General features: G+C 43.0%; 3 protein-coding genes across 4 annotated transcripts in view; all 3 read right to left on the bottom strand.

Moving 5' to 3' along the window:
* LOC126069069 (zinc finger protein 75A-like) overlaps positions 1–25,816 on the bottom strand; it is a 217,041-nt gene that overhangs the window by 129,702 nt on the left and 61,523 nt on the right. The window lies entirely within an intron of this gene.
* The window catches only part of LOC126069551 (zinc finger protein 449-like), a 190,314-nt gene that overhangs the window by 163,308 nt on the left and 1,190 nt on the right, over positions 1–25,816 (bottom strand). The gene's annotated exons all lie outside the window — the stretch shown is intronic.
* LOC126069451 (zinc finger protein 449-like) overlaps positions 21,288–25,816 on the bottom strand; it is a 66,030-nt gene continuing 61,501 nt past the window's right edge. Inside the window, exons 4-5 of the mRNA XM_049872895.1 lie at positions 22,353–22,469; positions 21,288–22,174 (exon numbers count right to left, since the gene is read on the bottom strand). Coding sequence (XP_049728852.1) covers positions 21,288–22,174; positions 22,353–22,469 — 1,004 coding nt within the window. The remainder of the gene's footprint in view (positions 22,175–22,352; positions 22,470–25,816) is intronic.

The following is a 25,816-nucleotide window of genomic DNA, read 5'->3' as shown; positions in this document are numbered from 1 at the left end:
CATCTTCATGAAGGTCCTGAAAGCTTGACTCCATCCACATCATTAAGGTCGACTCTACTTTGAGGAGATATCACTTCCCTAGTCTTCTTTTGAGTTCCTCCAACCTGAGGCGCTCATCTTCCGGCACTATATCAGACAATGTTCCGCTGCTATTCATAATGTTTTCACTGGCTAACTCTTTTCAGAAGTAGACTGCTGGGTTCTTCTTTCTAGTCTGTCTTAGCCTGGAAGCTCAGCAGAAACCTGTCCACCAAAGGTGACCCTGTTGCTATTTGAATACCCATGGCATAGCTTCCAGCACCACAGGAACACACAAGCTGCCACAGTCACTGACAGACTCAGATGTACAGGGCCATACATCTGCACATACTCACAAATATACATACCTATACAAACCTCGAGTTGCAATACTGAAGGATTTTATGGGCAAAATACTGAATGGCTCAGGAAGCATCAAAAGCAGATGGAAGAAATACACAGAGTCACTTTGCCAAATAGAATTGGTCCACGTTCAACCATCTCAGGAGGTAGCATATGATCAAGAATTGATGGTACTGAAAGAATTCCAAGCTGCAACGAAGGTATTGGCAAAAAACAAGGCTCTAGGAACTGACGGAATACCAACTGAGATGTTTCAACAAACGGATGCAGAACTGGGAGTGCTCACTCATCTATGCCAAGAAATTTGGAAGACAGATATCTGGCCAACCAACTGGAAGAGATCCATATTTATGCCTATTCCAAAGAAAGGTGATCCAGCAGAATGTAGAAATTATTGAACAATGTCATTAATATCACACAAGTAAAGTTTTTTTCTGAACATCATTCAAAAGCAGTTGAAGCAGTACATTGACAGGGAACTGCCAGAAATTCAAGTCAGAGTCAGAAGACATGAAACAAGGGATATCATTGCTGATTTCAGATGGATCCTGGCTGAAAGCAGAGAATACCAGAAAGATGTTTACCTGTGTTTTACTGATTATGCAAAGGCATTCAATTGTGTGGATCATAATCAATTATGGATAACATTGTGGAGAATGGGAGACTTAATTGGGCTCATGAGGAACCTGTGCATAGATCAAGAAGAGAACAAGAGGATACCGTGTGGTTTAATGTCAGCTAAGATGTGCACCAGGGTTGTATCCTTTCACCATACTTATTGAATCCATATGCTTAGCAAATAATCTGAGAAGCTGTACTATATGAAGAAAAACAGAGCATCAGGATTGGTGGAAGACTAATAAAAAACCTGCTTTATGCAGATGACACAACCTTGCTTGCTGAAAGTGGAGAGGACTTGAAGCACTTACTGATGAAGATCAAACACCACAGCCTTCACTATGGATCACACCTCAACATGAAGAAAACCAAAATCCTCACAACTGGACTAATGAGCAACATCATGATAAACGGAGAAAAGATTGAAGTTGTCGAGGATTTCATTTTACTTGGATCCACAATCAACAGCCATGGAAGCAGCAGTCAAGAAATCAAAAGACACATTGCATTGGGCAAATCTGCTACAAAAGACCTCTTGAAAATATTGAAAAGCAAAGATGTCACCTTGAAGACTAAGGTGTGCCTGATCCAAGCCATGGTGTTTTTAGTTGCCTCATATGCATGTGAAAGCTGGACAATGAATAAGGAAAACCAAAGAAGAATTGGCACCTTTGAATTATGGTGTTGGCAAAGAATATTGAATATACCATGGACTGCCAGAAGAATGAACAAATCTGTCTTGGAACAAATACAACCAGAATGCTCCTTAGAAGCAAGGCTGGCAAGGCTACCTCTCATGTACTTTGGACATGTTATCAGGAGGGATCAGTCCCTGGAGAAGGACATCATGCTTGGTAAAGTAAAGGGTCAAGGAAAAAGAGGAAGACCCTCAATGAGATGGTTTGATACAGTGGCTGCTACAGTGAGCTCAAGCATAACAGTGATTGTGAGGATGGCACAGGACCGGGCAGTGTTTCATTTTGTTGTACATAGGGTCGCTATGACTCAGAACTGACTCAATGGCACCTAACAACAACAATTTGCTGCTAATTCTCCAGTGTCGAGATCAGTACATGGGTCCTAGTAGGAGCCGAATCATTTTTTTGTTGAATAAAAAGAATGTAGTAGTTACATACACTGAATATTCAGTCAGGATTCTTAGGTTTGACTAACTCTGAAGGAAATCAATGTCTTTATTTAACCCTTTTATTGACTCCAGTGCTTAGATTTTTTTTATTGTGCTTTAAGTGAAAGTTTACAAATCAAGTCAGTCTCTCATACAAAAACTTACATACACCTTGCTTAAAAAAAAATACTCCCAATTGCTCTCTCCCTAATGTCTGTCCATTGATGGAACTGGACCAAACTTCACCACATAGTGATTCTGTTATGGGTGAAACTGCCTGATCTTCCTCAGATATATGTTAAGAAGGGTGACTGGGATCCTAGGCTGTTTGCTCAGGTACCACTTTTCCCTCTATTCTCAGAGATACATTCAAATACTTCATTCTGTATGAGTCACTTTGTTCTCTGAAAGGTAGGAGTGCTTCAGGGCCAGGGATGTTAAGGAAGGAGCTTTCTTTCTTTCTGAGATCACGTTATCCTTTAGGCAAGAAACAGTAAATAACTCTGAAAACAGATGAAAGTAACAGAGATTGGGCGTAGTGAAAGAGTCAATAGTGCCTAGCTGGAGTTTTTCCACAGGTTAAATAAGTTTTGCATATCATTCCTCTCATTGAGACAGCAATAAAGTTCCCGAGGGAGCAAAGTTGATGCCAAAAGAACAAAGTCGACCTGGGAAACAGGTTCAAAATTAGGGGTTGAACATTCTGCATGAGGGTGGAGGGGTGATGCAGGGTGAAGAAGCCTCTAGGGAGGAAGCAAATGGTTCTTCAAGGGCCTAGAGCAGTTACTCTTAATTTTGTCAGTGCTCTCAATCAAAGACCATCAGAAATACATCTGTAGTTGAATAAATTGAGTTTATTATCTCGATGCAGCCAGATCCATGGGGGAAATGCAGGGATTCTCAGAAAGAGGGTGTTGGGAAAGACTTAGAGAATTTGGGCTTCCGCTAGGTGAATTTGGGGTGGGTTTAAGGAAGCGGGCCTTTGATCTATATTGGCTGCTGTCAAGAAGCAGGGGTAATTTTATGGTTAGGTGTCTTAGTAAATCTTATTCACAAGGGATGAAGACTAGAAGGAGGCTAAAGTTGTAATTGGTAACGAAAGCAGCATTCACTCACATTAGCCAGGATAGAGAATGTTTCAAACATTGTGTGTGCGTTCGGTGAAAGTTTACAGAGCAAATTAGTTTCTTATTAAAAAATTTATACATAAATTGTTTCGTGACATTGGTTGCAATCCCTGCATTATGTCAACACTCTCCCCCTGTCCCTTTCCACCCCAGGTTACCCGGTTCCATTCGTCCAGTTTTCCTGTCCCTTCACACTCTGTCGTCTTTGTTTTGGGGCAGGCGCTGCCCATTTGGTCTTGTATACTTGATTGATCTAAGAAGCACATTCCTCATGTACATTATTGTTTATTTTATACCAAAAAAACTCTCTCCAAACTCGTTGGCCCTGGAGTCGATTCTGACTCATACCAAACCTATAGGACAGAGTAGAGCCGCTCCCTAGTGTTTTCAAGGATCGCCTGGTGGATTCAAACTGCCCACCTCCTGATTAGCAGTCGTAGCACTTAACCACTACGCCACCAGGGCTTCCGTTTGTTTTATAGGCCCACCTAATCTTTGGCTGAAAGGTGAATTTCAGGAGTAGCTTCAGTTCAGAGTTGGAAGGGTGTCCAGGGGCTATAGTTTCAGGGGTTCCTCCAGTCTCTATCTCTGTCAGATCAGTTATTCTGGTCTTTTGTGAATTTCATCTTTCGTTCTATATTTTTCTCCTGCTCTGTCCAGGACCCCCTTGCTGTAATCCCAGTCAGAGCGGTTGGTATTGGTAGCCAGGCACCATCTATTTCTTCTTGCTTCAGGGTTGTGGAGGCTGTGGTTCATGAGATCCATTAGTCCTTTGGACTAAATGCTCCCTTGAGTCTTCAGTCTTTTTCACTTTCCTTTCCTCCGGACTAGAAGAAACAAGTAGCTGTATCTTAGATGGCTGCTTACAAGCTTTTAAGACCCTACACGCTACTCACCAAAGTACGATGTAAAACATTGTCTTTAAGAACTATGTCGTGCCAATTGACGTAGATGTCTATGGCTCTTTGCCTTCGAGCCTGGGAACTTCATTCCACAAGGTGTTTCGTTATGTCTAAGAAGTATCCCTGACTGTGCTACTTGTGTGCTCTATTGTCTATATTAATAAATGAGGAGCACCCTGGTGGCTTCAAACTGCCAACCTCCTGATTAGCAGTCGTAGCACTTAACCACTACGCCACCAGGCCTTCCGTTTGTTTTATAGGCCTGCCTAATCTTTGGCTGAAAGGTGAACTTCAGGAGTAGCTTCAGTTCAGAGTTGGAAGGGTGTCCAGGGGCTATAGTTTCAGGGGTTCCTCCAGTCTCTATCTCTGTCAGATCAGTTATTCTGGTCTTTTGTGAATTTCATCTTTCGTTCTATATTGTCCTCCTGCTCTGTCCAGGACCCCCTTGCTGTAATCCCAGTCAGAGCGGTTGGTATTGGTAGCCAGGCACCATCTATTTCTTCTTGCCTCAGGGTTGTGGAGGCTGTGGTTCATGTGATCCATTAGTCCTTTGGACTAAATGCTCCCTTGAGTCTTCAGTCTTTTTCACTTTCCTTTCCTCCGGACTAGAAGAAACAAGTAGCTGTATCTTAGACGGCTGCTTACAAGCTTTTAAGACCCTACACGCTACTCACCAAAGTACGATGTAAAACATTGTCTTTAAGAACTATGTCGTGCCAATTGACGTAGATGTCTATGGCTCTTTGCCTTTGAGCCTGGGAACTTCATTCCACAAGGTGTTTCGTTATGTCTAAGAGGTATCCCTGACTGTGCTACTTGTGTGCTCTATTGTCTATATTAATAAATGAGGAGCACCTACAGTCATGTGTTTAGAAATTTCCACCACTAAACCTGTATCTGCCCGTGGGTGTCCTCCCTTACACCCTCCCTCACCTCTTGGCATATCTATCTATCTATCCACTCATAGGTTCTTGTTTGTTAATACTATTTTTGCAAGATCGTCTATGCTATAGTAGTTACTACAGTTTTCGTCCTTTATTCCCGCGTTCCTCTCAGTGTCCTCTCTTGCTTTGGTGATGTTCTGACTTTTCCCATATTGTATACTACCTTTCCCTTCACCAATATTAACCCGTGTCTACTATCTCTTCGTAATTTTCCCTCCCTCCCCCTCCCATCCCTGGTAACCATCAAAGAGGTTTTATTCCCCCCCCCCGTGGGTGTAAACCTTTTGTTATTACTTCATAATAGAAGTCTTATACAATATTTCTCTTTTTGTGGTTGACTTATTTCACTCAGCATAATGCCCTCCAGATTCATCCATGCTGTGAGATGTTTCATGGATTCATCATTATTCTTTATCGTTGCATGGCGTTCCATTGTGTGTATGTACCACAGTTCGTTATCCATTCATCTATTGACATGCACTTAGGTTCTTCCACCTTTTTGCTATTGTGAATAATGCTGCAATGAACATGGGTGTGTATACGTCTATTCGTGTCACGGCTCTTATTTCTGTAGGGTGTATACCTAGGAGTGGGTTTGCTGGATCATATGGTGTTTGTATTTCTAGCTTTTTGAGGAAGTGCCATACTGTTTTCCATAGGGAACATTTTTGTATCTTAGCCAATGTTCCTGTTTTGTCTGTGTTTTGATCTGATTATGGAGTGATCTTGTTTTTGTCTTGATCCATCCATCATGGTCACGGAGTGGCCTTATCTGATGTTGATGTTCTCTGACATGGTTTATGTTTAACAGAGCACTGTAGTCCCTTGGAAAAACATTTGCCTAGGCGTTAGTGCCAGGCCAGCTCAAAGAAACACCAAGGCCTACCTGATAGTATCAGGCAAGCTCCTGGATGTCAGGGGCTGTTTTTCTCTTTCTCAACCTTTTGTCAATTGTGGAAGATACCATATTTAAGAATATGATGAATACCAAAGACCTCCTTTGAAGAGAAGTAAGCCCAAATAACACAATTTACAATAAAATTCAAGTGATGTTAAGCCCCTACCCCCAGCCCAACTATGGAATCCAGGGCCACAATCGATGTAGATTCTCAGACAGCAAAGGTGAGGAAATTCAAGATACTTCCAACTCTGCGTAGAATAATGACTGTTCTCTTGGAGGAGCACCTGGAACTTACTTCTCACTCAGGAACTGGCCTGGGCTTGTGTCATGGATTGAATTGTGTCCCCCAAAATACCTGTCAACTTGGTTAGGCCATGATTCCCAGTATTGTGTGGTTGTCCTCCATTTTGTGATCTTCCTATGTGTTTGTTATAAATCATAATCTCTGCTTGTGGTTAAAGAGGATTAGGGTGGGAAGTGACACCCATGCTCAGGTCACATCCCTGATCCAATGTAAAGGGAGTTTCCCTGGGGTGTGGCCTGCACCACCTTTTATCTTACAAGAGATGAAAAGAAACGGAAGGAAGTAGAGAGTGGGGGACCTCATAGCACCTAGAAAGTAGTGCCAGGAGCAGAGTGCGTCCTTTGGACCCGGGGTTCCCGCATAGAGAAACTCCTAGTTCAGGCGAAGGTCTATGAGAAGGACCCTCCTCTAGAGCCGACAGAGAGAGAAAGACTTCCCCTGGAGCTGATGCCCTGAATTTGGACTTCTGACCTACCAGGCTGTGAGAGAATAAATTTCACCTTGTTAAAGCCATCCACTTGTGGTATTTCTGTTATAGCAGCACTAGATGACTAAGACAGCTTGCCATCAGAGTGACTCAGGTTTGTATTGGTTCTAACCAATTCCAAAGTAGTATTGGGTTCTAGAATTTACCAAACACGCACATATACAAGTTTGGGAGATACCCACTGCTACTCCTTACCATCATCCACTAGCTATTATATCAACATATCCTTAGGTGTTAAGGGCTTTGCATTCATTACTTTAATATGTCCTTACAATAAGAAATTGGTATTCTCACAATCTGCATCTTAAAAATGACAAAAATGAGGTAAAATCAGTTTTCTAAGTTCATGGAAATATCCAGTTAACAGAGCTGGGATGGGCATCTCGGACTTTTTGAGCCCAGTCTGGGTATTCAACCCTGTACTTCACTGATTGTCAGGTCCAGCTCAGGTTTCAGAGCTTCAGAACATATTTAAACATTAATCTAGGTAGGAACGTTGTTCAGAAAGTAAGTCTCAAGTATTTGCCTCTGATGGATGGTGCAGAGCCTGGTCACCGGGAAACTTGTCTAATACCTGGTTAGGCAAGTGAGCTACCACAGCAAAGACCTTGGGGTGAGGGGAAGGGCTGTGATGCTCACTTTCTGGATACCCTTAGTTAGCATGATGCTTTCTTAAATACACGGTCCTTCACCTTTAGTTCTCACTTCTGAATGCCAAGTTTTCTTCATAATTCCTTGTTCAGATTTCTCAGAGTGAGTATCTGATTTCCCCTGCACATTCCTTTGAGGAGCTTTTTTGGTGGGATCCATCTAAAAAGACTTGTTGACTGATGGGCTGACTTGACTCTGGTCAAATGAATTCTCTTGTTCAAACACCTGTGGCATGAGAAATTTTATTTCATATAACAAAACAAACCAACCAATCAACCAACGGAAAAAAAAATAGCGATCTGGGGATTGTACTTCTTTGAGTATAATAAGCAGAATAATTATCTTTAGAAGGCTCTGCGGACATGATGTGATTTCATTTCTCAAAATTAAATAGAACTGACAAAGACACAACGCTGTAATTTCTGGATGATGCTGTCACTGGCGTGTGTATAACAAGATATCCTAAACCCTCCATCCAGCTCATAGTCTGCTCTTAAACAATCAATGACTTTTCACCAGGGTAAGCAATTAGAGTTTAGAGTTTAATACAATTGGGTGTGTCTCCAAAATGGCTAGGGAGAGATGAGTCTTGGGTCCCTGAATGAATAAGTACTATGTAAGTATTCCCTCACATTATTTTTCTGAGTAATGTTGGAAATAATCCGATATGTGGTGTGATCCCATCATCTCCTGTGTCTGAAAGCTCCTACATAGAATGTGTATAATGAATATAATTCCCTGTTCAGTGTAACCCCAGAAGGCTGTGTCAACAAAAACATATCAAATGGGAAGGACTGAAACAGCTTCTGTTTTAATGGCTCAAACAGGAGAGGAGTTTGTTGTTCTAATCCTTTTTTTTTTTTTTTTTTGGATTTTTCATATCTCTGGACAGGCATAAGCAGGTAAGTCACATGATTTTTTGGTAAAGGCCACCTCCACCCTGGTGTTGCTCGTGTCAGCATCCACAGCCACTTTGTCAGTTTCACATCGTTACTGTGTCTCCCCAGTTGTCTACCAAGTAAAAAGTTCAGCATGTTTTGGGGGCCCAGGTTGGGTTTTAAGTATTCATCTGCCTTCCTCTTGATGCTTGGTGTGGGCGTGCTGGGACTGACCTCAGAGCATCTTTTATCCATGAATGGTTGACTCTACAGATGGCTTTAGGAAGACAGCTCAGAACAGAAAGCCTGAAAAAGAAGATGGAACCCAAATAATCAAGTGGATCTGTGGGCCTCTTCCCCACTGCCACCTCCCTACCCTCTCTCCCCTAACCAGCACACACTTGTTACCAGCAGTAGTGCTAAGATTCTGCTTGGGGGAGTCATCTGATGTGAAATGCCAAGATTATCATTTCTTGGATCCTGTCATATACAAGGATCTGTGCCTAAAATCTCTATTCCTCACTAACATATTTTCAATGCCCATTTCAATTACTAAATCTATAGTGTAGGTCTCCATATCTTTGTGGGGCAAGCTCACTCTTATGGCTACTCCCATGGATATTCTCTTCCAGTTCAAATCAACTAGCCACTCTTTGGGAATCCTATGGGGCAGTTCTATTCTGTCCTATAGGGTCACTAGAAGTTGGAATCGACTGGATGGCAACAGGTTTGGTTTTGGTTTTATGTTAATAAATTATGGCCTAGCAATAATGTGAAATAAAATACCACTATTGAAAAGATGAAGGTGTCCTCTATGTACTGACATAAAAAGGATCTCTAAGAAATGGTAACTGAAGAAAGAAAATTGCAAAACTGTATGTATTTTTCATCCCATTTGTGTTTTCCCTCAGAGCCATCTATATGGATAAAAGTAAATGCAGAGAATGAGGTCTGGAAAAATTTATAACAAGCTGTTAGTGGCAGCTCTTCTGGGGTAGGGGTGTAGGATGGAGGGGTAGAGGAAAGGAGATGGGAGCGGGACAACAGTTTAATTTCTATAAGCATGATTTTTCCTTGCATTTTCTACAAGAAGCATGTAATACATGCAAGACATTCTAGAAAAGCTCTTTAAATAAGACGATATTCCTCGGAAGCATAGATCTGACACACAGAGAGGCACAAACCCAATGCAGGTTGCCCCAGACTCACTTTAGCAGCCCATTTCCTCCAAGGGGAAAACACTGGAGCACAAGAAAGGAGTGTGGTCTGAGGAAAGGCACCAAAGCCTGAAAACAAACAACCAAACATACAGAGCAGGCAAGAATGCACCTGAAATGGACTCCAAGATAAGAGAGCAGACTCAGCCAGAGAAGATTCTTTCCCTTCTCTGCGACTTTAACAAGTTCTCCTCCAGCAGGGAGAGAAGAAAAGGTGATGACAGCCATTCTCTAGTCTCTTGGGCTCCCGTTGGCCTCTCTGTTTCACAAGTAATGATAACATGACAGCAGCAGCACGACCAGACCTCTGCTCAGGTCCGTCTGCCTGCCAGGCACTTGTCTAAGGGCTTTATACATGGTAGTTCACGTAACCTCATAACAGCACTAGGAGGTGGGTACCACTCTCATTCCATCTTTTCCAGGGCAGGACAAGGAGGCACAGGAAGGTCATGTAAATGGCTCAAGGTCACACAGCTAGTATGTGGCAAAGCCAAGATGTGAACGCAGTTAGTCTGGCTTCACAGCCCCAGCCTCTCACGCCTTCAAGGTGCCACCTCCTCTTGGTCCTCCTAGAAGGCAAGTGAATGATTCTCACCCTTCTGCAATTTGTTGGGACACTGAACACAGTATCAGAGTGTCTTTATGTGGTTATATATGGGGAAGGAGGAAGCCTGGGTGTCTGAGCCTTCTTGGCCACTCATGATGGCCTGGGTTCCTCTTACAGGCCTCAACTTGTGCCTCAATGTCTTCACTTGTCATGTGAGACTGAGTGGGGCAGCCAGTGTGGGGGCATGTCAAATCTCATCATAAGTCATTGCAGTCCCTCAGAAAAAAAGCACTTTAAACAAATACAAAGCCTTGCCGTCACTGTTATCCTTCTGACATGCTGTAAAAATCCATGTCCTATCTCTGGAAAATACCCAAATGGATCACACGGCAACGTTAAAAATACAGCTGTACTATATCAAAGATTTAGAAGGTAACATGACATGAGAAGTACAACTACTCACAGCCAAAATCTCTACGATTAAGCAGTTATGATGTGCGTCGTGGCTTATAAATTTCAGAACCAAGGCCAGGGCTGGATCCAGAGATGGAGAAAGAGTAGAGAATCCTACCTGGGACTGAGTTCCCTTGAAACTCTTGCTGGGTGATTGGATCTTGAGGTCAAAATCGCTGGCCATTGCCCAGTGAACCTATCGAAATGCAATAACCACTGTCAGTAAATTCTGGTAACCCCTCCCACAGGAGGAGTTTTAGTCAGAGGTTTTTCACAAGCCGAGGAAGAGCTCCTAGCCCAAGGACTGCCCAGGGAACAGATATGCAGATGGCACCCATCCGTGGGTAACATCCGCCCCCTTTTCCGGCCCCTCCCTCTCACCTTATTCAGTCCTGAATCAGAAGCATCCCAGGTGGTAGTGGCCAGTGTTTGGAGCTTGACATCAGGTGTGGTCACAAGGTTCTGAAGGCCATTGTGAGTCATCATGACTCCTCTGGGTGCTTACGCAATCATGTGCTGGGACTTAGGGAACAAAATTGGGGGAAGGAGAAAGCATTTTTCCTCTCCTTCCTTGTTCTCTCTTCCAAGAGTCAGCAAAATTGGCCGAATTTCTCCCTCTCCTTCCTTGCCCAGACCAATTGCTACCCCAGCAGAAACTGTGGCTGCTCAGAGTAACCACAGTGGTCTGGGAGGCAAAACATACAGATAAACATGATGGAGCATCTTTATCTGCCATCACGAATGAATCGAACTGATAAACCCCAGCCCCTCTGGGTAATGGTTGGGTGAGGGATTGCCATTTCCCCATAGCAAAACGAAGCTGCAAAGAGAAGTGGTGAGCAGCACAGGCTCAAGAAACAGGCTGTTTGCTTTCCAACCCCAGCTCTGTGGGACGTTGGGCACGTCCCTTCACCTCTCTGATCCTCGGGTTCTCCCTTTTGTAAAGTGGGTATAACAACAGCACTTTCCCACTTGGAGGTCTGTGAGGATTAAATGGACGATACTACTAAATCCCCCAGAACAGGGGCTGGCGTGCAGGGGGTGCTTGAGTGATCTTAAGCGTTTATCGTGTAGTCATTTCAGCCAATTCCTTCTGACTTAAGCAGGCTCAGCTGGATGCATACTCAGTTCATTCAAAATTCACCTCACCAGTAGAGCTGCTGCCCTCCTCCTCTCTCTCTCCCATTTCCAAACATGAGGTCTTGGGGTAAGGCAAATCTCATGGTCTCACAGTATCAGAAGGGGCAGGGCTCTGAGCCTCAAGCTGGTCTCCAAAGACCATGGCTGATGGTCAGGTTCTTGGCTATGCAACTATATCTGTTCACGAAGAAGACATTCTGTTTGTGTCCCGGAAAGTCCTCCCAGCATCTGCTGTTGAGAACGTCAGCTGGGATAACTCAGCATGTGCCGTGTTCTCAGAGAGCTAAGGCAGCTACCCTCGTAGCCATGCGTGGATCAATCCCAGCTCTTACTGGGACTGGAGATTTCGAGTTCTGTTTGCGACTCAACAGGTTCCAGTCTGGGAAGATAGCCTGAAGGCCTGTTGCTGCTAATACTGATGGTGTTCAGGCAAGGAGGTTAACAGACCACAAGATCTCATGTCCTACAAACACACTGAACTTCGGTCTCTGTCTACAGTGCTGCTGGTGACAGGGAGGTGTGTGCATCCAGAAAGAAATGCATTTTTATTAATGCAGTAAGAGGCACTGATGTAAAGGTGATCCTCATGCCCAGTTGGAATAAGGGTGAAAATACTAGCTGCAATAGCCCGAGATTTAAAGGGTAATTAATTGTATATTGCAAATACCCGGCATGGCATTCGTCATCAATTGACAGGAATTCAAATGTATTAAGGACAGTCTCCTTCCTTGCTGTGGAAATCAACTTGTCAATAGATCAAATCTTTCCCACATGACTTGGCCCGTGTTAACACAGCATTGGCATAAGGTAACCGCGTGTGCAACTCCCACCACTGACACAGGCTAGGAGAACGTGAGCCATTTGTGTTGACTGATGTCTCTAAGCTTCATTTCCTCATCCATCAAGTCGGGGGTCATAATCGCTTCTCCCCCCGAGTTTGCCAAGGTAATATCTGTAGTAAAGTGTCTGACTCCATTTTTGAGGTTTGACTGCTGACAGGTTTGAGCCCCATCACTCCCCCTTCTCCTTCTGCCGCACAGGCTGAGAAGTGAGCCTGAGTAGTACCTTCTTTAGTGCACGCCGGACACCCAAGACAAGCCAGCCAGTCCACGCAGGAGCCCTCACCCTAACCCCGTCACCTAAACACAATAAACACCCAAAACCCATCTCACCTCTCTGCTCTATCAAGCCATTTTTAGATCATTTTGGGGAGCATGCCCTGCTCTCCCCAGAAAGTCCCAGAGGTGAATAATAACCCTGTTAGTACCCTCTTGGTGTGTGTGTGCGCCATCATCGGTTTCTATATCTGAACCAATCTTTGGCAGTTAGCTTAGCACTGGTTGCCCTGGCCAACAATCTGCCAAATCCACACATTTTTACAGACTCCTGAGCTACTGCCATCAGATCTGGCCAATGACAGCCTCATGAAGTCCTTATCCAAGGCTGCCATCTTTTGGGTAAACAACTCTGGGAACTTCTTGCTTCAGAGATGCTGAAAGCATAAATCGAGATCATACGTGTCTCTGCACATACTATATCCACAACACGAGACCCAACCAGGAGCTCCTTATCTTCTTCAGAGTTCCACGTATTATTGAGAGTGACCAAAGTACTCATCACGTGCGTACGATATGCATGTGAAAGCTGGACAACGAATAAGGAAGGCCGAAAAAGAATTTGACGCCTTTGAATTGCGGTGTTGCCAAAGAATATTGAATAACCACGGACTGCCAAAAGAACGAACAAATCTGTCTTGGAAGAAGTACAACCAGACTGCTCCTTAGAAGCAAAGACGGTGAGACTGCGTCTTACATACTTTGGACATGTTGTCAGGCGGGATCAGTCCCTGGAGAAGGACATCATGCTTGGTAAAGTACAGGGTCAGCAGAAAAGAGGAAGACCCTCAACGAGGTGGATTGACACAGTGGCTGCAACAATGGGCTCAGGCATAATGATTGTGAGGATGGAATAGGACCAGGCAGGGTTTTGTTCTGTGGTACACGGGGTCGCTGTGAGTCAGAACCGACTCGATGGCACCTGAAAACAACAACAACAACAAGGTGCTCATTTCACTTTTAATTATATACGATGCTGGGCTCCTAAAGAAGTCATTCAATGGAAATTTCACCTCCCTCACAGGCCTTAGGGTACAGGTCTCATAAAGTACCAGAATGATTTACTGAAATTCGAATTCAATGAAATGAAACAGGGCACGTTTCAGTCATCAGTTAAACATCAGAGGTGAATTTTAATAGTCGGACTTCATTTTTGATGTTTGATTGCTGACAGATTTCAAGCCCCACCACACCCCCTCCCCTTCTGCCCTACATCTAACCAATCCGACAAAGCCCGAGTGTCCCCTCCTTTAGCACCTGCGGCAAATTCAAACCATATAAGACTCAGCCAGCTGAAGCAGGAACCCCCACCCCACGCCCACTCTCTAAGCACAATAAAATAACATCCCATTTCCGATTTCCTTTCCCTGTTCTCTCAAGCCAATTTTGCAAGAACTTGGGAGCTTACCCTTCTTTCCCCCAGAAAACTTCATTATGTGAGTAATAAAACCTTTAATATAGTCTTGGTGTGTGTACTGCACCATCTTGATCCCCGAACCAAACTTTCGGTCAGGGGCCCATCCCATTCCACAACAACGTTGCTGCTGCTTTAGTTCTATTTATTTTAGGCAGCATCTGGTATGAAATTTGTATTGCCGGGTTTTTGCTGCTGGACAGCCAAAGATACCTTTGCCCCTCTGGCTAGTCCTTATAAAAGCCAATTTGACCCTTCCTACTACTATACAAGCGTTTTTAATAAAGAATGCCAAACAGACCAAAATAAAAGGGACAGTGGATTTACACCACCAAAGCCCTTTGTCTTCTGTCATGTCTCCAAATTCTTGGTGGTTTCCTACAAACAATGGCATAAAAACATCCCAATGTTCTTGAAGCACTTCTTTGGGTTTCTGATACCCTCCTCACTCAATGAACCATTTGTGTCTGGGGTGCTGGTGTCATTCTCAGTTGCATTCAATTCACATGTTTTCCACGGAAGATGTCCAAATGGCCAATTCAATCTTGTAGATTGAGTCCCGCCTCATTAACACGACTGCTGCTAATCCCATCTCATCAACATCATAGAGATATGATTTACAACACATAGGAAAATCACATCAGATGACAAAATGGTGGACAATTCACACACTACTGGGAATCACGGACTAGCCAAGTTGACCGATATTTTGGGAGGTCACAATTCAATCCATGACAGTTGATGAGGGGGTCAGGGGATGAGAGGGTAGGCTCACCGTCTGTATCACCTTGGGCACGTTGCTTAACTTCTCTGAACCTGTTTTCATCTTTATGCTTAATTGGGTCCTTTTGAGTGTTAAGTGACACACACACGTAACCTGCTTAGAAGTGGGTCTCACACATGTTCAGTCGTAACTGTTGTTATCATCCTATCTTTTAAACATCTGCTATTTATTATTATATAACTTAATCATTACCACCAACAGCCTCGGCAGCAGCATCTGGAGATTCTTAAACATCACACCAAGCAAAGCTCTCACAGAGATCTGGGGTCTGGGGCTTTAAATCTAGCCCCAAGGTGAATCGGAATCACCGGGAAAGTTTTGGATCTGAACCCAGGCAATCTGCCTGCAGAACCCATGCTCTGAACCGCAACACCACAGCTGCCTCCCAAAGACAGGTGAATTGACAGGATGGGTGGGGGATACCTTGATTATACTACATTACAGAATCGGAAGCCAAGAAAATACTGATCAAGGGAAAAAAATGGAAGGGACGTGGAAACCTGCCAAAGACTCTTCCATGGAGCCCTTTCGGTAAAATTAGGCTAATTAGTAGATGCTACCTGAGGGATTTCAGCCAAAACCTGAGCAGCCCTCTGAAACAAAGGTGTGCTAAGACTCACCTGGCAGAAAAACCCCAGACAGATTCAAGCTCCAGGAAGACAAGCACCTCTGCTTAGAATATAGTGTTGACCAAAGTGGTGTCCCTTCCAAAGTACCATCCTGAAGACACTGGGAATTTACTGTCGTGCACGGAACCACCTCACAGGCAGGGTTCATAGGGTTCATTAGGAACGTGGACGCAGGGCCTGATTGCCTGGGTGTGAATTCTCCTTGGAAACATACCAGCTGTGTGCCCTCCTTCACTCTCTGTGTCTCCCTGCCTGGGCTGTAATATGGACTTGACAATACTACCTCACTCACTGGATCTTTCGGTGAGGATTAAGTGGCATTAATGTCCATAAGGCCCTGAGCCCAGTGTTTGGCACATACAAGCACTCAACACATATTAGACCTCAGTGCAATTCAGGGCAGGGTTGTGATCCATTACAGAAAACTTTGTCACATTTTCACTGACTCTGACCAACTAATTGCATGTCTTCACAAGTTTCACTGAGCATCCCCGCAGTGACAGACTCTGGGGCAGGATTTTAAGCTACAAAGGTGAGCAAGTGAAACTGACTCCTGTCTGCCACAGGACTACAGATATATGACTCACCCACTTGACTTCAAAGGACCCATCCGTTTCAGAAACTTAATCAAACTGACCCTCACATCGGAGAGCTCCACGACTACTGGAAGTATAAAAATGGAATCTGTTGCACGTTAGCACAGAGGCTGCACAGATAATTTCCAAAGTCATCTGGGAAACGCAGTGGTAGGGCCCAACTCCCCAGAGGCCGTTTCTCATGACATCATTGCTACTTTGGACAGGAGAGTCTGGGGAGTGAGTTGAGGCTCAGCTCTCGGGCACTCAGTGACTAGGGGGACAACACATCCCGCAGCACACACGAGATGGCTTCGTTCCGGTGTGCAGCACCCACTGGAGTCCCGGATGCTAATTACCAATTAACTAAAAAAAAAAAAAGCCACTGCCCTGGAGTCGATTCCTATTCATAGTGACCCTATAGGACAGACTAGTACTGCCTCATAGGGTTTCCAAGGCTGTAATCTCTACGGAAGCAGACTGCCACATCTTTCTCCCGCGGGGCTGCTGGTGGGTTTGAACCGCCAACCTTTAGCTTAGCAGCCAAGACTTTAACCACTGCAGCCACCAGGATTCCTCTGACCGAGGGTTAAAAACGGTTGCCGTCCAGTCCATTCCGACTCATAGCGACCCTACAGGACAGGGTAGAACTGGCCCATAGAGTTTCCGAGGAGCACCTGGTGGATTTGAACTGCTGACCCTTTGGTTAGCAGCTGTAGCACTTAACCACTGCGCTACCAGGGCTTCGAGTTAGAGTGTACATATGTTCAGGCCCTTGAGTGGAGGGAGAAGAGGTTGCAGTGGGCACCTTTCTAGCGCCTGGGCTGTTGTGGCCACTCCTTCTCCCGGGCATTCGCCCTCTGTAGAAGAAGACCTGCGGCCTGGGTACGTAGCGGAGCTTGGTCCGCCGTCAGGACTGGCCTGGGTACCACGCGAGAGTGTGCTCCAGGCCCGTGCACTCGCCACCTGCCTGCATCCTTCAGTTCACAGCAGGCGCTCTGGACGCGCACTGCCTGCTTCTCCACCTCAGCCTCTGCGCGCCAACCACTAGTCAGTGGCCCTCACTAGTGACACCGCCACGGCCTGCACACACCTCAGGAGCCACCTGGGGAGCCAGCGCTTGCCGAGGGCCCCTGGCTCCGCCTCTCACCCTCGTCAGCCAAAGGGGGCACTGCGATCCAGCATCTGCCACTGAGATGCACTGGGTGGACATGTGGGTGTCATGGCTCCTGCCACCAAGGGCTAGGGTGAACCTAGGTGGGCCTCGGGAAATTGCTGCTGCTTGAGGCTCATGTGTGCGCCCCCAGAGTAGAGGGGCCGGGCTGTGGGGTTCCGCGGGAAGGGCCTGACGCCAGATCTCGGAGGTGGTGAGCAACCTGCCCATAGACTAGAGGTGAGCCAGGCTCTGGCTCCCGGGGTCTAGCCCCTGCACTTCAGTGGCTCAGGGACTTTCCTCTCTCCCTTTGCCTCGGCACCCAACTCCCCAGGGTAGAGTTCAAGGATCTCCTCTGAGTAAGGGCTTTCTGTTGACTATTAGATGCTACCTTAGGTATTTTTTTTTCTGAGGTATTGTGGACCACCCTAGCTTTTGCTTTCATTAAAAAACAACAAAAAACCCATTACCGTAAAGTCGATTCCGACTCATAGCGACCCTGTAGGACAGAGTAGAACTGCCTAAATAGGGTTTCCAAGGAGCGGCTGGTGGATTCGAGCTGTCCACATTTTGGTTAGTAGCCGAGCTTCCACCAGGGCCTCAAAACTCAGGCTGGGCTTGGTTCTGTTTGGACGTTGGGGCACAGTCATCTGAGAATGAATGACTTATCTGAGTAGTGTCAAACACACATTTCTTCATCAAACTAATCTGGAGATGAGGGCCCTCTATACTATCCTGCAACTTCCTTTTTCAGGTGAAAAAACATTTTCTATAGTATGCATTCATAGAAGTAGAATTTTTAAGTCAAAGGACATGCATTGTAAACATTTCTAAAATAACTTTATTGAGGTATAATTTTCACATCATAACATTCTCCTTTATAACAGTACAATTCAATGAATTTTTTAGTAAAGGTGCAGAGCTGTGCAACAATCACCAGTTTTAATATTTACCATTTTACAAGAATATCATCAAATTATCCATCGGTTCTAACGTACTAATTTTCACTGTCAGCAGTAGGGTGCGAGGTCTTTGCCAATATTGGTAAGGATGGGAAGACTACCAATTTTTGACATCTCTGCCCATCTGACAAGTGAAAAGCAGTCTCATAACTTAGTCTGGCATTTCTGTAACTGTTAGTGAGACTCAGCAACTTTCCTTTTCTTAGAGATGTTTATATATTAGGGACATTACAGCAGAGAAATTATCATATAAAGGTTTTGCAAATATTTCCTCCGAATGACTACACGGGAAATTCAGAAACAGCTGAAGAGGATAAATGTGAAAACAGGGAACTGAGGTGATGCAAAGGAGAAGGGACCCAAGATACATGACAAAAAAAGAGAAATATTCTCAGCTCTTTTACAAGAGGGAAATTAGACAAACAAGGATGTTTGTACGTGTATGTGTATTTATTCAGTAAACATTCTCCTGTGTGTGCCAGGCACTAGGCGTGAAACAATTCATGAAATGTCATCCCTGCCTTCTGGAACCTCACAGTAGACGACTTCGAGGTCACAGCGAATGAATAAACAGTATAAGTCAGTTTCATATGTACTTCAATAGCAGTGCCACCTATTAATCATCCAACTTGAATAAGATAGCAACAAGTAGAAAGTTTCATAAAACTAAATCTAAAAATACTGGCCTCCACAAATTGTTTTGAAAACAAAGATGGTTCAATTGGTCTTTTTGGATTTAACGGTACAGGGGCCTGAGAAGCACTGGATGTTAATTTCTTTAAAACATTTTCCAGGTTCTTGCTATGAGCCAGGTTCTGGGTCTAGTGCCGAAGAAGAACATAATCACTGAGTACAAAACACCATACTGTAAATGGAGGCAGACATGTAAACCAGCAATTACAGTTTGGGAAAAGTGCTACTAGAGAGTTTATTAAAGAATGCATTAGGGCAGAAAGACCATATTTAAATCAAATTTGGAAGGAAAAAAAAGGACTTCCCAGTAGACATGACCCTTAAACTGGGTCTCAAGGGTAAAAAGGAATATACTAGGCTTAGTACAAGGGGATGAAAGATGGGGGCAGGTATTCCAGTAGGAAAGAATAGTATCTCATAAAAGCACAGATTGGCAAAATCACGTGTTAAGAAGTTTGATATTTCTGATCACAATATAGTAATGTCAGCATTGTCTAACTCTTGGGTCAAAGAGAATACAATGAAAATTGCAACAATAAATGATCTTGAAATCATCAATAATAAGAACATTATACATACATAGATATACAAATATATATACATAGAGAGTGTGTATGTGTCCCTGGGTGGTGCAAATGGTAACCTACTCAGTTGCTAACCTGAGGCACCTCGGAAGAAAGGCCTGGCAATCTACTTCCAAATATCAGCCACTGAAAACCCTATGAGCACAGTTCTACTCTGACACACATGGGGTCACCATGAGTCAGAACTGACTCAACAGCAACTTGGCTTCGTGTGTGTGTGTGTGTGCGTGTGTGTGTGTGTGTGTATAAAATTATGGAATGTGACCAAAGCTAGACTTGGACGAAAATTCACAAACTTAAATGCTTGTATCATTAAGCAACAAAGAATGAAAATACAATATACAAACATTTGTGGAAAGCTTTGAGAGTATTATCAGGTGAGCGCTTTTTTGCCCTTCATAGTACTTATGAGATGGGTATGTTTTTTGCCCTTATCTTTTTGAAATACTCAAAAGTATAACCAGGCATAACTATACAACATTCTATGTTACTCATTTTCAAGAAATATTTCATATGTTTCTAGATCCAATGCTGCAGATATCTATTAAAGCTTAGTATATACCAAACCAAAACCAAACCCACTGCTGTCGAGCAAATTCTGAATCATAGTGACCCTGTAGGACACAGTAGAACTGCCCCCATAGGGTTTCTAAGGCTGTAAATTTTTACAGAAGCAGACTGCCATATTTTTCGCCCACGGAGTGACTGGTGGATTCAAACTGCTGACCTTTTGGTTAGCAGCTGAGCACTTAACCACTGCACTACCAGAGCTCCCCTTCAGTATGTACAGGGCACCGTAATTAATGGATGACCCTGGGTGCCACATATGGTTTGCACTTGACTACTAACCTAAAGGTTGGTGGTTTGAACCCACCCAATGGTGCTGTGGAAGAAAGGCCTGGCGATCTGCTTTTGTAAAGATTCCAGTCAAGAAAACCTTATGCAGCAGTTCTACTCTGTGACACATGAGGTCGCCATGACTTCGAATCAACTTGACAGCAGTAGGTTTCTTGGGGGCTAACAGATGAAGATACGAATAGATGTTCTCGATCCTACACAAACCCAGTCACGTGTGTTTATGATATGGACTGGGGGGTTGCAGCTCATATTATAATTGCAAGTAATCCTACGAGCTAAAATGGACTGTGTTAAATGCTGAAAAATAATGAATAAGCACAGCACCATGGCTGCAAGGAGTAAACTGACCCTGACTTGGGGTAGGGGGAGTCAACTGCAGTGCTTATTGCTAGTTCAGGGATGCACTTCTAAATTGTTCAAACTATTAGTTAATGAGATTGAAACAAGAAGGACATATACAGTCACACTTAATTAAAATAATACATAGATTCACATCAATTGGTCACATCTACGGTTACTGGGAATATGTTATATTGACTGCAGACCTGAGAGGAATGTCATCATTTATATGTTTTACAATTACACCTATGATATGGTTGGCTTGGGGCACAAAAATTTTCATTGCAATGAAGAAATAAGAGCTCTAGAGACATAACAAATCAACTCTAGGACAGTTGCAAAAGTAGGTGGATACTCTAGAACTCATATGCCTTGGAAGATGGGTTTAAAAAGGGGGGGAGAGCTGTTCCTATAGCTCAAACAAAACTTTTCGCTGAAGACAAACAAGCTGTTGTAGGTTAAGACTTTTATGAGTTAGTTTCACTTTCTGTAGGACCTGTTTCCCTCAACATTTCTTAGAGAATTCTTGGCTAAAGTGAGAGACTTGGTGCATAATAAGGCCTGATCTCTGTCTGAAGACTTTGGAACAATGGCTACACTTGTATGGCTTCTCCCCTGTATGAATTCTTAAGTGAATAGCTAGAGTTGGCTTATGTCTAAAGCTTTTCTCACAGTAATTACATTTAAAAGGTTTCTCTCCAGTGTGAGTTCTCTGGTGCAAAGTAAGAGCTGACTGTTCAATAAAGCCTTTCCCACAAGTACAACACTTATGAGGTTTTTCACCTGTATGAGTTTTCAGATGTCTTTTAAGGTTTGGTCCATAACAAAAGCTTTTCCTGCACTCAAGGCATTTAAATGCTGCTTCTCCAGAATGGGCTCTCTGGTGCCCTGTAAGGTGTGACCTTCGAGTGAATCGCTTTTTGCATATCGTACATTCATAGGGCCTCTCCCCTGTATGAGATCGTTTGTGCCTGTACAAGTCTGAATTACGAAGGAAGCTTTTCCCACATTCAGGGCACTTGTGACGTTCCTCTCCTGAATGAATTTTCTGGTGCCCATTAAGTTGTGACTTCCGAGCAAAACATTTTCCACACTGAGAACATCGGTGAGGTTCCTTTCCTGCATTCTTTTGTTGATGGGGTCCAAGTCTGAGAGGTTTTTCCGTGTTGTTGCTCTCACATTTCTCTCCTGGAGAGTGTTTCTGATCATCTAAAAGCTTTGATAACTGTAACTCCTTTGGGGGATTTCCCCATTGATTTTCTAACTGTCCACAGACTTTTTGTAAAGTGGGACCACGAAGAATATTCTCCTCAAAAGGAAAAATAAATGCACATGTATTCTCTAGTTTATTCTGTTCTGACGAATCTTCATTTTCTCTCCCAATATCAAAATCTGAGAGAAGAAATAGATATTTCAGATGCCACAGTGTCCCAAGGAAAATAAAAAGTGTTAGAGAAAACCACTAGTGGGAAGATAGAAAACACTACACAGAATCTCAAAGTTCATTACTCTGATTAAAGCTGAATTTTTCTTTTCTTTCTTGTCGACTATTCAATTAGCAATTACTTACCTATCCTGGAGAAACCTAATTGTTTTACTCCTTCGGAGCTCTGTAATTCCTTCACCCGTGGATCTTCTTCTCTATATTCCAATGGGAAGCTCAGGTCAGGGTTTGGTATCGGATATTCTGGCCAAAAGAGAGACGGGGCCATGATGGTTTGAGTTACTACTGGTTTCTCTGCAATTCAGGGTGATTTCTTAGAAAATAGTCTCTCCGTACCTAAACCTCCACCATTAGGTTTACTTCATCTGGAGGCCCTGACAATTGTTTTTATAACTGTAAGAACAAAACCAAAATGAAGGGAAGATCCTTTCCTCTTCAACTCAAAGAACTTTTCCAATATCTATGGAAGTGGAGTAAATCGATTCCGTGTTGATATCAATGCACTGCATTAGTTCTATATCTATTTTGATAATCAACTATTTAGGTTAGAAAAAAAATGAAGTAAATTTGACCTAAAGCTTTGGCATATTAAAACTGAGAAACACTGTGTTCTTCAGTACCAAGTGAAGAGAGAGAGGAAGAAGTGGTAATTTTGAAATGGTTTACTGGAATAATTTCAGTTAAAAACCCATTGCCGTTGAGTCAACTCCAAAAACATAGCGACCCTACAGGACAGAGTAGAACTGCCTCATAGGATTTCCAAGGCTATAATCTTTACGGAAGCAGCCTGCCACATCTTTCTCCTGTGGAGCCGCTGGTGGGTTCAAACTGCCAACCTTTTAGTTAGCAGCCGAAAACTCTTTAACCACTGCACCACCAGGGCTCCAAAACTCAGTTAAGAGATGTTCAGATTAAAATGGTAACTAAACTGGGTTGGCAACCAGCAAAAACTGTCTTCACATTTTTGATTCAGCTCAAGTTCAGAAGGGTATTGATTTGAAATTCAAGGAATATTTCTCTCTCCCTGTCCCCTACTACCTCTCTCCTTATTGAGAGGAGTTGTAGTTTGAATTCTCTTTCCACATCCCTCCCTCTTCCTTATCTCTGGCATAAGTTTGGAAAATACTGATTTAAGAGCCATATATATGACAATCTTTAAAGATTAATATCATTATTAAAACAGTATTTGAACATTAATTTGGCTAATGTTAATCTGATGGGAAAATTTTAACTTCAGAACACTATATAAAAATATAGGAAGTGCACAATATACCAGTTTCAATAACAGACATAACATCTAGAAAGAAGATCAATAAGGAACTAGAGGAACTGAACAACACTATAAATCAACCAGATCCACCAGATATATATAAAACATTCTACCCAAAAACAGCACAATATACGCTCTTCTCCAGTCACATGGATCATTCCCCAGGACAGATCATATGTTAGGTCACAAAGCAAGTCTTAATAAATTTAAAAAGATTGAAATCATATAAAATATCTTCTCCGAACACAATGGACGAAACCAGAAATCAATAAAAGGAGGAAAAATGAAAAATTCACAAATAAATGTAAATTAAATAACACACCATTAAACGACCAGTGGGTCAAAGAAAAAAATCACAGGAGAAATTAGAAAATACATGGAAATGAATGAAAATGAAAGTACAACATATCACAACTTATGGGATGCAGGGAAGGCAGTGTCATCAATTGAATTGTGTCCCTCAAAAAGATGTGTATCTATTTGGCTAGGCCATCATTTCCAGCATTGTATGATTGTCTACCATTTTCTCATCTGATGTGATGTTCTTATGTGTTATAATCCTACCTCTATGATGTTAATGAGGGGGCACAGGCGGCAGTTATGTCAATGAAGCAGGACTCAATCTACAAGATTGGATTGTGTCTTGAGCCAATTTATTTGGGGATATAAAAGAGAGAAGTGAGCAGAGAGACAGAGGGACCTCATACCACCAAGAAAGCAGCAAGGACCTGAGGTTCTTGTGCAGAGAAGCTCCTAGACCATGGGAACGTGGATAAGGACCTTCCTCCAGAGTCGACAGAGAGGGAAAGCCTTCCCCTGAGCTGATGCCCTGAATTTGGACTTCTAGCCTCCTAGACTGTGGCAGAATAAACTTATCCTTGTAAAAACCGTCCACTTGTGGTATTTCAGTTATAGCAGCACTAGATAACCAAGACAGTAGTGTTCAGAGAGAAATTTATAGCTGTAAACACCAACATTAAAAAAAAACAAAGATCTCATAACAATAAACGATCTTTACACCTTGAGGAACTAGAAAGAGAAGACCAAACCAAGCCCAAGGGTACTGGAAGGATAGGAAATAATAAAGATTAGAGCAGAGAGAAATTAAGTAGAGAACAACAACAACAAAATAGGGAAAATTAAGGAGACCAAAAGTTGGTTCTTTAAAAAGATCAATAAAATTGACAAATCTCCAGATAGACTGAAGAAGAAAAAAGAGGGAAGACATAAATAACTAAAATCAGAAAGGAAACTGGGGACATTACTATCAACCTTACAGAAATAAAAAGGATTGTAAAAGGATGCTATGAACAACTATACTCCAACAAATTAGATAATCTAGAAGAAATGGACAATTTCCTAAAAAAATACAAACTACATAAATTGACTCAAGAACAAATAGAAAATCTCAATAGACCTAAAACACGAGGCTGAATCAATCATCAAAACCTCCCAACACTGAATACACATTTTTCCAAAATAAGAATACAAATGGCCAATAAGCACATGAAAAGGTGCTCACCATCAGTTGTCATTAGGAAAATGCAAATAAACCCGCAAGGAAGATACCACTTCACACCTACCTGTTGCCATTGCAGCCCTAAAGAACAGAGCAGAACTGCCCATAGGATTTCCAAAGAGCAGCTGGGAGATTCAAACTGCTGACCTTTTGGTTAGCAGTCCCACTCTTAACCACTACACCTATGGAAATGTTAATATTATTATCTACTTCTGGCATCTGGAAATGTCTGGTCTGAATTCAAACGAGGGTTTTTTTTTTTTTAAGCTTACCTCTTTCTTAGATCACATTCCACTGCAGAAACGCATTTCTTCACAGGTTTCATAACATTCAGCTCAGCTCCATCTCACAGTTTGCTGTTTTCACTATGCAAATTTGTTTTCTATTCTACGTTTTATAGGTTGCCTGCTAGTGAGCCCTGCAAACTCCTGAATATGTTTTTTTCATCTCCAACATTTCCTTCACCTGATAGGAGTTTTCATCCTGCAATATTTCCAAGATCTTGTTTCTACCTTACATGTATTCCCTGTAGATCAGGAGGAAAGTGATAATCCAATTTTAATAGCATAAACAAATACTATCTGATATCTGACCTTCATTTCTGACCTCTCTTTGAAGGTTTCATTTGTTTATCCTCTCATTGAAGGCAAATTCATTATTTTAACAAAGTGTAGACCCTCATATTGCAGTAGCTGCCTTGAATTGCCTCTATTCAACCTTGTTTTGATTATCTCCATTAGCTCCTTTCCCAGTGACAGGAGTCTAAGTCTGGCAAAGCTTTTCTCAAGGGGCTGTTAAAGT

The sequence above is a fragment of the Elephas maximus genome, chromosome X, assembly GCF_024166365.1.
Source record: "Elephas maximus indicus isolate mEleMax1 chromosome X, mEleMax1 primary haplotype, whole genome shotgun sequence".
NCBI lineage: Eukaryota > Metazoa > Chordata > Mammalia > Proboscidea > Elephantidae > Elephas > Elephas maximus.
The sequence above is the reverse complement of the archived record's forward strand: the minus strand, read 5'-3'. Positions and strand labels throughout refer to the sequence as shown.